The sequence below is a fragment of the Astyanax mexicanus genome, chromosome 14, assembly GCF_023375975.1.
Source record: "Astyanax mexicanus isolate ESR-SI-001 chromosome 14, AstMex3_surface, whole genome shotgun sequence".
NCBI lineage: Eukaryota > Metazoa > Chordata > Actinopteri > Characiformes > Acestrorhamphidae > Astyanax > Astyanax mexicanus.
Window position 1 is genome coordinate 19,697,454 of NC_064421.1, and position 13,229 is coordinate 19,710,682.

The window sequence follows — 13,229 nt, forward strand, 5'->3', positions numbered from 1 at the left end:
GTCTGTTCCGGCATTGGCCTTCTGAAAAAACCCTGTGAGAACTTCATTAATAAAAACATAGACGTTTTAACTGAGGAGCTTTCTACTAGTGATGATCCAAAAACCATCTGTACTAACATTGGTGTCTGCAAGTGAGTCACAACAAATCTTTTCAGACTAAACCTTGTGAACTAGAGCAAAGAAAATTATTCATGTTTTGCGAGTTTTAAAAGCCATTCAGTCTATTGTAAACTTACTATGTATTTTTTCTCAAATATTACAGGGAGAAACCCCCACCACAGCTTCTCCAAGCTTTTCCAGAAGTCCAACAGATGCTCTGAATTGCATGAATGATGACAACATTATAATACTTACATATATGGCATTCAAGTGACTGTACATTATATAACAATTTATGTCAGCAGTTATCGTATAATAAAGCATTAAAATGTACTTGTTGTTTTCTCATTTGTTTATACTCTATAGCAGTTGTTTTAACCTGTGTGAAAACAGCCCCTCAGTGAGCTGCAGAGGTACTTCTATAGGTATTTTATGTTCTTTTTTCTCTCTATTTAGCAAAGTAAAAATTATTTCATATATATTGACAGTTCAGCAAATGTATTTTAAGAATAAGAATTTCATTTATTTGTAAAACAAAACATGTTTAGTTTGAGCTTGCTAATTTGGTGTAGTGCACATGACGTCACATGACAGGCAGAATGTGCTGACGCAGCCTTCAGGCAGTATAATGGAAATTTTAGGGGGCAGAAATCTGGAGGTACAGGCACCTAAAACTTAAAACTGTTGTTAAAAAGGACAGTTTTTTCAAATTGATGCCTTTTAACTATGGATAAATGGTTATAAAACAAACATTTTACAAGTGAAGCAGCCACTGTATCTTTGACTGAGAGAACCGAGAAAAGCAGCATCAATTCAAACAAAGACAATCCAGCAGTGAGAACCTAGCACTAGGCTTCACAAGCACAGCAACAAAAAACCTATGAAGTTGACGGTTGTGCTGTATTTGTTTTTAAGTAGCAAATAAAATATTCTGGGGGAAGTTGGATTTTTTTTTATAAAAAATGTTGGGAACCCCTGCTTTAAATAAACTACAGCTATAAACACAGCATTTTATCTGAAAAGCCTGAATAAGGCAGCTGTGGCAAAATTCTTATCAGAGCACAAAGTGCACAAGAAATATGTTTATCCAGCATCAGCTTGAAACAAATAAAAAGCATGTCACATTTTATTAAATGTATTTGCTTAATAGTAAAACACCATATAACCAAAGCCAATGAGATATAAAGTGTGGCCTCCATTACAAGCTATCAATGTACTGTTATATTAAAGTGCGCTTTTGTTGAGATTGTTTTACTTCTTTTATATTTTATTAATTCCTGCTATTTTCATTTAGACCCATTCATTTACTTTTATTTCTTTATTGAGATATTTGTACGGAACAGCACTTTGGTTGGCCCTTGTGGTTTTATAAGAGCTCTAAAAATAGATTGGACTTAAAGTCATGCAGCTTAGTACTTAGTACAGTCCTTAACAATGTCGCATACAATTTAATTCTAAATTAATGCTGAATATTATTATAGCAAAAACTGCAAATTAGAATTTTCCAGTAACTGTTTATTAGTTTTACACATCATCTGCTTCACATCCCTTACTATTGGCTTAAGGTATGTGACATTAGATATACAATATGTAATACTGGATCATTTTCCTCAATACAGTTACAATTATGGCGAAGGACAACATATTACAATCAATGGCTTATTCAGTGTGCTTCTGCTACCATTCCATCGAAGCCAAATATACACTATTCATTATAAAACAGGGTGTCTGGTTGGTCCCAGGACTTTTTCTGGCTATAACGGCTTTTATTGGTTACCTGAACTCTGTCTTCATCTGGTCATTCACTGATTGTTTAGCCAAAGAAATGCAGAATTAGTGTCACCGGGGAAAGGACTACTGTTATAGGCCAACTAAACCTTATATTGTTCAGTATTTCCTGATTTTTACCTCTTATTTCATTAGGATGGCTCTGGATGGATCCTAAAATGGAGCACCACCATTCACTGCAGCTTGAGCCTCCTTCTCTACCATGCTCTTAGCTCCTCCCTTTCCTCTCTCAGGGTGACAACACTTCTGATTGTGTTTCTTAAAGTTACAGACACACATTTTAAAGGTGTATTCTCAATTCACCACCTGGCTACATTCTCCCCTGCTCAGGAGTCAACGTCCTCTGTGACCTCATAAGATTTCTTTACCTCTTTCACAGCTTCTCTGAAAAATGCTGTACCCAAGCTGGATAAAATTTGTGAAACTGTCACTGAATCAAGTGGGACGGACTCTAATATGGATCTGGGTTCATGATGCAGGTTAGAATGATGTCCTGCATTAGTTCTTTTGCTCCTACGATGAGAAGGCACAGGTAATGAGTGAACCTCAAGATTGGACCCAGTATCTGATTCCACTGTCTCTGCTTCAGGACCAACCTCAACACTGGTCGGATTTGACTCTGTCCTGTCATAAGAGGGAACAGCATGACGGTCCATTTCTATCTGCAACCTTGGAACACTCAACTCCTCCAAAACCACACCCTCCTCAATACATTCTGGATCTAACTCATTAAGTGTCATTAACAGCAGTCGTCTCAGATCTAGGAAGATTGCTTTTCTTTCTAGGAGTAGGAATGGGAGTATATACAAAGGGCCTAATGTCAACCCTATTAACCCTTTTCACTGGGCCTCCCTCTACTGGCTCAACAGAATAAGTGGTCCCTTGGATTTCTACTACCCTGTAAGGAACAGATTGCCAGGCATCCTGTATTTTATTTCGTCCCTGCGGTCTGTTTCTGAGATACACAGTTTGACCAACACCAACTGGTGGACAATAGGTTTTGTCATTCTGGAAAGCTATGCGTTCGGCAGCTTTTTGTTCAGAATATTCTTTAGCTCGTGCATGTGCATCTTTCAGTCGCCTTTGGTGAGCAGCTAACCAGTCAGCTTTTGCTGATACCTCTGCAGTCTGTCCTAACAAAGCATCAATTGGCAGTTGCGGGTCGATTCCAAAAAGCAGTAAATAAGGGGAATACCCCGTTGTGGCATGAGGGGTCACATTGTATGCGTACACAACTTCAGATAAATGCTCAGGCCAACAACGCTTTTTGTCTGGAGGGAGACTGCGCAAAAGATCGTGTAGCGTCCTATTAAAGCGCTCACACTGGGCATTTCCGGTAGGGTGATGAGGAGTGGTACGGCTTTCTTTACACCATACAGTTTACAAAGTTCAGCAATCAATTCACTTTCAAAATTACGGCCTTGGTCTGAATGCAGACGCTCGGGCACACCGTACTTCATAAACCATTCATAAACAGGATTTTTGCTGTTGTGTCGGCTTTTTGGTCTCGAGTCGCGAAAGCCTGCGTAAATTTTGTGAACACATCTGTGATAACCAGAACATTTTCTCTACCATCTGTAGCTGGTTCCAACAGAGTAAAATCTACAGCAATTACCTCTAATGGTCTGGTAGCCAAAAATGACTGCATAGGTGGACGTATCTTTGGCTGAGGCATTTTGGTAAGTACACAACGTTGGCATTTCTTTACCCACTGCTCAACATCCTCATACATCCCAACCCAAAAACATCTTGGCTTTAACAGTTGCATTGTCCTCTCTATGCCCTGGTGACCCATAGAGTTATGTACACTCTCAAGAACTTGTACTTTTAAACAAGCTGGCAACAGCAACTGATTGCATTCACCTTGTCTCAGATCTTCCACCACTCGGTACAGTAGACCATCCTGCTCTCTAATTCTACCCCAGTGCTTCAGAAGTGACAGTACAGATTTAGACAAGTCTCTCCTCTCCTTATTGTTTGGCTTTTTCCCTCTGACCCAAAAGGACCTAAAGATGCTGAGGACAGGATCTTGCTCCTGAAAAGAACGCAACTCATCTTTAGAATAGCCTGGTAAAGTAGGTGTATTTTCCTGATCTAACCCAGCCAAAGGGTGACCTGCCTCACTAGCTCGAATTTGTCGAACCTCGCACCTCTCCAGCCCAACATCTACTAGTTCCTGCCCTAGTGTGGTTCCTTTGTGGATCAAATTACAAATAGCCACACAACCATCATACTCCAAATCTTCAGAGGCAACGTTCGGCTCCCCTGCTAAAGGGTGCCTAGAGAGGGCATCCGCAGCCTTATTACTCCGGCCGGGGCGATACTGAACGTCAAAGTCAAAGGCAGCTAACTGCGCTACCCATCTCTGCTCAACAGCTCCTAGCTTGGCTGTGTTGAGATGGCATAATGGGTTGTTGTCTGTGATTACGGAAAATTTTGCTCCCAGCAGATATCCCCTAAACTTCTCAGTTATGGCCCATTTTAGGGCGAGAAGCTCCAACTTCATACTGCTGTAGTTCTTGTCATTTTGTTCAGCCTTTCTAAGCCTACGGCTGGCGTATGCTATCACCCGCCTTTTACCATCCTGTTGCTGACATAAGACAGCTCCTAAACCGTGGCTACTCGCATCTGTCTCTACAGTGAAAGGGCAAGTGAAGTCTGCAAACCCGAGCACCGGAGCACTAACCAGCTTCTCCTTTAAAACATCAAAAGAGGTCTGACACTCAGTACTCCATAAGCTCAACAACCGCTCATTTACTCTAGAGGGAGGTCCAACCATTAGACAGTTATTTACCAGATCATGCATTGGACCAGCTATCTTTGAAAACCCCTGCACGAATCTTCGGTAATAGCTACAGAACCCTAAGAATGAGCGTAAAGCTTTCAGAGTGGTAGGTACTGGCCACTGCTTCACAGCTTCTACCTTATCAGGGTCGGTCGCTATACCTTCTGCGGAGACCTGATGTCCTAGGAATTTTACCTTTTCCTGAAGGAAATGACATTTCTCTATTTTGATTTTGAGACCTGTCTCCTGGAGTCGTCTCAGTACTGTCTCTAATCTCTCAACTTGCTCTGAAAATGTCCTAGAGAAGACTAAAATGTCATCCAAGTATACTAAAATTATTTGAAAAATTAGGTCAGTCATAGTTGCCTGCATCAATCTTTGAAATGTAGCTGGTCCATTTACAACCCCCATCGGCATGCGTAAATGTCCATATGGGGTTGTGAATGCAGTCTTGTGCCGGTCATGTTCATGTACTGCCACCTGGTGGTATCCACTAGCCAGGTCTATAGATGAGAAGAACTTTGCACCTCTCAGAGCATCAAAACTTTTGTCTATACAAGGTAAAGGAAATGCGTCTCGCTTAGTTTTTAAGTTTAGCTTACGATAGTCGACGCAGAGTCGTATACTACCATCAGACTTCCTCACTACTACCACAGGTGAAGCATAGGAGCTGGTACTCTCCTGAATCACTCCTTTCCTTAGAAGCTGAGAAATGTGATCTTTGACCTCCTTGTACTGGGTCGGTGTGATACGACGGTATGGAAGGTTCACTGGAGTGTCATCAACTAACACAATCTCATGTTTCACCTTTTCTGTGTAGCCTAGCTCATCATCTCCAACAGCGAACACATCTGAATATTTACCAAGTAAGGCCCTTAACTCTGCATGTTCTTTTTCAGTGCCACCTATATCCAGCTTACTCAGTATATCAGACACCTTCTGATGATCTTGAGACTCTTTTAAATCCACTGACACCTGCTCTGTATTGGCTGAAATGCGCTGAAACGTTAATTCACAGTGCTGATTATTGGTAATGCACTGTACAGGTGACAAGACACCTATGCGAGTTCGTGGATTGAGCCACACATCCTCTCTAGAGAGATTAACTACTTGCACTGGAATCTGATGTCGGTGTTCCTTAACCAAAGAAGGCATTACTACAATACCTCCTGGTAATGGCAGTTTACCAGGCTCCAACAACCATGAACCTTGATTTGGTGACTTGTCTGAGAAACCTCTGACCATGACAGTGACTACTGATTCAGCTGGGACATGTACAAAATCTTTCCCTGCTATTCGAGCCATCTTTGTCTTGTCAACATCACATTTATGCATCTGTTGGAAAACAGTCCTCCAATCTGAGTCTAGCTTTGCATCCAAAGTTCTATCAAATTCAGCCTGAACTAACTGACGACAACGACTGATGATGTTCATGCCTATGATAGCAGGTAGGGATGACTGAGAACTCTCAGGGTTTTTCACGACTAAAAATCCACAATCATTTTAGTCGTCAACATTTTAATACCCATGGTATCCATCTCTAACTCCAAATAGCCCAGGTAGGGAATATCTAATCCATTGGCGGCGGTTAATTTAAGCCAGCCAGAGGTTGAAAGCATATCTCCCTCTTCTCCCCCTAACTGCTGGCGGAAGAACTCTTCTGTAATAGTGCTTACTTGGCTGCCTGTATCCAGCAAACATGAAACAGGAACATTCCCAATGTTAACATCTATTGTAGGGCAAGTTCCTACCGCACGCTCCAACACCTGACCTTGGCTAAACTTGGCTTTAGGTGAGTCTGTAGTCTGCCCCTGAATTGCCCGACTCACAGCAATCGGGGCCTTTCGTTTCCCTGTGCATCAGTAAATGCCGGATTTTTAGTATGCCGTTTTTGTGGACAATTTCGGGCAATGTGTCCCTCCTTCTGACACTTCAGACAGATAGGTTTGCCATCATCTGTAAATCTGAGTGGAGCTCTTGCCTTAGAGACGGGTTTGAAAGTGTGAGTTTTCTGAGTGGTCAACTCCATTACTGCCTGCGTTAGCTCACTAAGCTGCTTTCCCTGCTCAGTAACAACCTGCATGACGTCATCCAAAGTCAATGGTTTGTGTTCACCAACACTTACTACAGCACAGCATGCACCCCTCTCAGAATCAGACACCTTGCTTCTAGTTCTAGATGGTTTTGAATTAGTAGACTCTTCCATATTCCATAGGTAAGCTTCCTCACGTACTTCTACCATCGAAGAATCAGGTTTGTTTCTAACCCACCTCCTAAGCTCTCTCTTAAGTGCAGGGTCCCGAACTCCCTCGACAAACTGATCTCTCAACACTGCATCAGGTGTTTGTCTCAATACATTGTTAAGTGCTTGTGATAAGGCATGTGAAAATTCCAGTAAGCCTTCACTCTCTCTCTGTTTGCGGCTATAAAAGTCATGCAATAGCTGAGCCCCACTACGCCTATCACTAAAAGCTTCCCGAAGGTACGTGAACAGGTCACTAACCTGATCTACTTCACTATCACTTCGTAAACGTACCTCTTCTAATGCAGCCCCTCGCAACAAAGAGAGAACAAAGTCATACTGCTCAGGAGGAGACTGACTGCGTGCACGTAAGACGCGTTCAGTTTCCTCAATGAAATCATCTACCAGTCTTCCATCTTTTTCAAAATCACCAGTGAATGGAGCGATATGACGCTCTCGTGGCACATAGACATATGTTCTATCAGGCATCCTATTCAAGGAATCAATGGTTGTCATTGCTACAGCATGTTTTCTGTTCAGTTCACTAATTTGTTTCTGAATGTCCGATTCTTCTGGCTCAACCCCATCATCAGAGTCCCTCTCCTCCTCTGAATGGTCAGACATTTTAGGAAAAATAGTCTTTGCCAGATAAAGGATAAGGTTTCTGGATCAGTCCAGGAAGATGAACAGCAGCAGCCAGCAGCGATGAGTCCTCCACTCCACCGTCTCTGCAACTCCGTCTGCAGTCCGACGTCTGGTCTCTAGGTCCTCTATCACCACCACCAGGTCCTGGTTCCACTCTCTCCCTCTCGAACCTGCGACACTTCACCACTACCAAATAACTGTACTGTGTTCTAATGGGTATCACTCAAAGAACCTAAACAAACTATCGGAATACCCCACTTCTGGTACCAATTTTTGTCACCGGGGAAAGGACGCACACCAAATGACAAAATACTGTTTTGGGGTATTTTATTCTGATAGATCCCACATGGGATTTTATGAAATATAAAAATGTATATGAAATAAAAGCAAAATAAAGACTATCAGCACTTTCACTGGCTGAGCAGAAATATTATTCTCAGTGCACAACAACACTGCACCACCTATCTTTGACTTACTGCAACTGCAGTGTACAGATTTATAGACTTTTATCAGAGATTGTACTCAATTGTACTCAAAAATAAAAATGTGAAATATAATGTGTTTGTTTAAATTTTTATCTAGCTGTGCTGCATACACAAAAGGCACACTACAGTGCCTGGAAAAACGATCAAACCTCTAGAACCTTTTCATATTTTTTAAGTTACACCCACAAATGTAAATGTATTTTATTGGAATTTTATGTGATAGACCAACATAAAGTATTAAGTAAAAGAAAACAATACATAATGTTCAAAAGTTGTAAAAAATTAAAATCTGAAAAGTATTGTGTGCATTTGTAGTCAGCCCCTTGTTCTTTGATACCCATAGATAAAATCAAGTGTGAACAACTGCTTTTAGAAGTCACGTAAATAGTAAAAAGAGTCCAGTTCTGTGTCAATTGTTCTAATTATAACTACATCTGTTCTGTGATGGCCTCAGAGGTTTGTAAGACAACATTAGTGATCATGCAACATCGTGGAAACCAAGGGAAACACCATACAGGTCAGGAATAAAGTTGTGGATGAAGTTGTGTAATACTTTATGTGTTTAATGGGTTATGTTTAAAAAAATATCCCAAGCTATGAACATCTCACAGAGCACTGTCCAATTCATCATCCAAAAATGGAAGGAGTATGGCACAACTGCAAACCTACCAAGACTTGCCCTTCTTCTTAAACGGACAGCCAAGACAATGAGAGCATGAATTAGAAAAGCAGCCAAGAGCACTCTGGATGAGCTGCAGAGATTCACAGCTCAGGTGTGAGAATCTGCCCACAATAAACTTTTAGTTGTGTCTACTTCAGAAATCATGTCTTTATGGAAGAGTGGCATCTGGAAATCCATTTTAACAGCAAAGGATAAGAAGTGTCATCGGGGAATACAGCAAACATGGTTAAAGATCATCTAGTCAAAGAGACCAAAGTTAAACCCTTTGGCCTAAATGCAAAATGCAATATGTGGTGGAAAAATAACACCATACATCACACTAAACACACTGTACCCACTGTGAAACATGGTGTTGACATTTTCATGCTGAGAGGATGTTTTTTTTTTTTTGCAGGGACAAGAAAGAGTCAGAGTTAATAGAAAGATGGATGGAGCTAAATACAGGGCAATCATGGAGGAAAAGTTGGTGGAAGTTGCAAAATATTTGAGAATAGGTCATGGGTTTACCTTCCAGTAGGACAATGACCCAAAACATAAAGCCACAAAAGAGCTACAATGCAGTGGTTTACATGTAAGCACATTCACGTGTTAGGTAAGACCTAAATCCTATTGAGAAAAACTGTTTTTCACAGACACTCTCCATCCAACCTTGCTGTGCTTTAACTATTTTGCAAAGAAGAATTGGCAAACATTTAAATCTTTAGATGTGCAAAGCTGGTAGAGATATACCCCCAAAGACTTGCAGCTGTAACTGCAGTGAAAGGTAAAGTTACTTCTGCTTTGTGTTGGTCTATCACTTAAAATCCCTTTAAAATACAAGTTTTTTGTGTTTTTTTAAGGCTGTGTATATAGACCTATAGAAAATTCTAAATGGTTCACAAACGTTCAAGCTCCACTGTATTGTGAAACAACTGTTTGTGGGTGGAGGCCAAACAGTAAAAAAAAAAAACGTGTGACATTACTTAAAACTATATAAGACCATGAAGTGACCTTGTAATAACAGTTCAGAGATTCAGCTCAGAGATTTACTTACATTGCTCATTTTGGATGACCACCATGCTCAAGATCATTCTACTCACCTTTCTGCTTATCGGCACAGGTAAGACCAGCAGTGATAGCACACCTACAGTTAGGCTGTTATTTTGTGTACGACACTAAAGAACCAAATGGTTCACATGATTAAACCCTCGAAACTACATAGCACTTAGAACCAGAAAAGGAATACATACCTCTTGTGTAGCTTGTGTGTGTTTGTGTGTGTGTTTATAGGAGTTGTGTTGTCCCTCTCTGATTTTCAGTTTGTGCGATGCACCTGGAACTCCTGAGAGTTGACGATGATGAGGAGCATCTCAATGAGAGTTTGGTACTTTTTACTTACGCATTTTATATTTTCATATTTCAGTAAATCATTACAACGCATAAAAACACTGAGTATGTGACTTGATTTCAGTTTCTGTACAATGCACATGCCTGCCACACCCAATCAAACGAGTATACTGTAAAAGCCACAGAGCTTTCAATACTGGGTTGCATACTAATAAAGGAATGCTTTTTATTTGCACTCTTGTTTTATCAGGATCTTCTTGAGCCTGAGGTTGAATTCCCAGGCATGTGCTGGGCATGCAAGTGGGCCATGGGAAGACTGAAAAGTAGCCTTGGCACTAATACAAGCAAAGTGAGTGCCCACTATCACTATAATCACTATAACCATAATAAGAAAATACCTTCTTATATCTTATACACTTTAAACTTCTCCACAGGAAGCAGTTAAGGCAATGCTGGGCACTGTCTGTGATGGTATTGGCTTCCTGAAGTTTTTGTGTAATCGCATGGTCAAGAGATACTTTGATGTCTTGGTGGAGGAGCTTTCTACTGTCGATAATCCAGCAATCATCTGTTCTCACATTGGCGTTTGGTGTGTAAAAAAATAATTTATTAATCTATTTGCACAATTTACAAGAGATTAATGGTTGGTTTCTTATACAGGAATTAAAGCTAGTACTAGACTAGTGTTTCTTTTCAATGAAAAATCTTCATTTTAAATAATGTGTAGTCCGAGATTAAGACTAGGCTAAACCCCTTCCTGGGATACCGATCAGTAAAGTGTCTGTTTCTCCATGAATTTGCTGACTGTCCAAATAATTAAGGAACTTTGTTTGCCGTCTCTCCCTCCCTCACCCCCAACAAATTACAGCTAGAAGACCCTGCTGAAACTCATTCAAGCTGTTCCAGAGCTCCATCTAGAAGAAGCTCTGAAAGAGTTCTAATCTTCAAAAGAACATCAGCATTATAACTTAAATGAATTGAATGCATAAAAAAAAGTGTTATAAAGAAATGTTATGATGAACTAATAAAGCCTGAAGTTGTGCTCTAATAAACCACTGAAATAATCTGCATCTGAAATAGCTTTTGTCCTTTTTTTTCCAAATGTGTATTTTTTTCTACAAGCTATGATAACACTTAACTCAGGATTAAAACGTCATGAAATTGAACAATACTAAAACAACCATGACAATGGTGTAAGAGAGCATTTTAATATTTTTAGACCACATACCACACATTAACAAGTTACAACCAACCTACTAGTTTTATAGTCATGTAGGTTGTCTGCCACACACACACACTTAGACACAGTAGTCTAGTTAGTAGATGTGGCCTCCACCCATCATACATACTGTACATATTTTGCTAATGTTTTTCTTCAGTTGTGTGGACTTTGCTCACTGTTGCAGTCTGCAACCTGTCTACTCTCCCTATTTATTATTATTATTTTATCTTTTATCTATTTTGTATATTCTATTTTTATTGTATTCTTTTATTTGATCTTATTTTATCTATATATCTATGTTTTTTTAAATAACAGCTCTTGGGTGTAAACTGGATCGTGAGATCACAATTTCGTTCCACCTCATGTACCACATGTGATGCGAATGACAATACAATCTCCTTGAATCCTTGCAGGCTAGCACGGTAGCATGTTTAATTGTTGTTTCTGGTCAGTGCAGTGTACCAACTGAGTCATCTCAGAAAGCTTAAAGCAGAAAAATAAAAAACAAAAGTGCAGTGTAGTAAACTACAGTCTCAACATGGCTTCTCCTTAAACCCTGGATTAATTATTCAGTTATGAATCCTAATGCAAATCGCTGTGAATTACTTGGTAAACAGGGGTTGTAGTTTCCTTTTGGATTTCAACAGGGTTCTAATAATGAGAGAGTACGTGTGAAGTGTGAAGATCTAAAGTGGGCTTACACACAGGGTCTAAGAAGCACCAAGGCAAGAAATGTAACATGAACATTCCACATGAAAACTGTATAGTATCCTGACAGGACTTTGTACAGTGGCAAGAAAAAGTATGTGAACCCTTTGTAGTTTTCTGCATAAATCTATCATAAAATGTGATCTGATCTGCATGCAAGTCAAAGGTATTGACGATTATAATGTGTCTAAAGTAATAACATCTCAAGAAGCAAGAACATTCATGTCTTCATTAACAACAGCCATAAAAATCTAATAAAAAAAGTATGTAAACCCTTTTCTTAATGTCCACAAAAATACTAATTAGAGTCAAATATTAGCAATTCTGCAGTCTAGCTAGAGAGGATGTGTGGTCTAGAGCTAATTTGACTTTTAGAAAAAAAACAACATTTAAACCTTTTGAGTGTGCTCAACACAAGAAGGATAAACGTATGTGAGCCAATGTCACTCCAAAAAGAGCTTTTATAGGAGGTACCCAGTCAAAATTACCCCAAGAGCACAGGGGAGACTCATCAATGAGGTAAAGAAACAACCCCGACAAAGACTTGAAGACGTTGTTGATACAGGCAGACATCTATGTTCATGAGTCTAGCGTCTGTAAAACCCTAAACAAGCAGGGTGTCTATAACAGGACAACATGAAGGAAGCCTCAATCTGCTTACTATAAGAACATTCTGCATGCCTGAAATTTGTGAAAGAGCACAGTGATGCTTGCTCCACATGTTTTGTGGAAAGTTGACTTTTAAGATTAACTATTAAGATAAGATTAACTCTTGTTTAACTACCTCTGGCATAAAACAAGGCACTGCACATCACCATGAAAACAACATCCCTGTTGTATGATGGAGGGAACATCATAATTTGGGCCTGCTTGGCTAAATTAGCGAGGATAACAAAGTTTGCAGAGTAACAGACTAACAGTCTGCAATTGTAGAACTACAAATTGCTCTTAATTGCCCACTGGAGCTGATAAAATAAACAGTTAATGTAGAAACAAGGTGGTGGTCATAACATTCTGACAGGGCAGTGTTTATTAATAAGTAATAATTGATAAGTGTGTTCGTCAGTCACAGCAGTGTAAGTTGTACTTAGTAGTGCTGCATATTTTAATAGTATACATATAGCACTTTAAACGTATCACAGTGCAAGAGCAATACTCATTGAGGTAGCAGAGGAAGAGTGACGTGCGTGGACAAAACCACAGCCCACAACTACTGCTTGAAACAACGCCCAACACCAAAATCGCTT

General features: G+C 39.9%; 1 protein-coding gene across 1 annotated transcript; it reads left to right on the forward strand.

Annotated features, from left to right (window-relative positions):
* Positions 1-9,716: 9,716 nt before the first annotated feature.
* On the forward strand, positions 9,717-11,122 carry LOC107197742 (prosaposin). Its single transcript, XM_022672944.2, has 5 exons — positions 9,717-9,825; positions 10,025-10,089; positions 10,303-10,401; positions 10,487-10,641; positions 10,921-11,122. Exons 1-5 carry the CDS (start codon positions 9,774-9,776, stop codon positions 10,922-10,924), a joined length of 375 nt encoding a protein of 124 aa, XP_022528665.1. The 5' UTR covers positions 9,717-9,773; the 3' UTR covers positions 10,925-11,122.
* Positions 11,123-13,229: the final 2,107 nt, after the last annotated feature.

What these genes read in the sequence shown, in the direction of transcription:
- LOC107197742 (XM_022672944.2), top strand. Translation starts at nt 9,774, where the DNA reads ATGACCACCATGCTCAAGATCATTCTACTCACCTTTCTGCTTATCGGC. An exon ending in CTTTCTGCTTATCGGCACAG is followed by an intron (nt 9,826 to 10,024) that starts GTAAGACCAGCA and finishes TCTGATTTTCAG; the next exon opens with TTTGTGCGATGCACCTGGAA. An exon ending in TTGGCACTAATACAAGCAAA is followed by an intron (nt 10,402 to 10,486) that starts GTGAGTGCCCAC and finishes ACTTCTCCACAG; the next exon opens with GAAGCAGTTAAGGCAATGCT.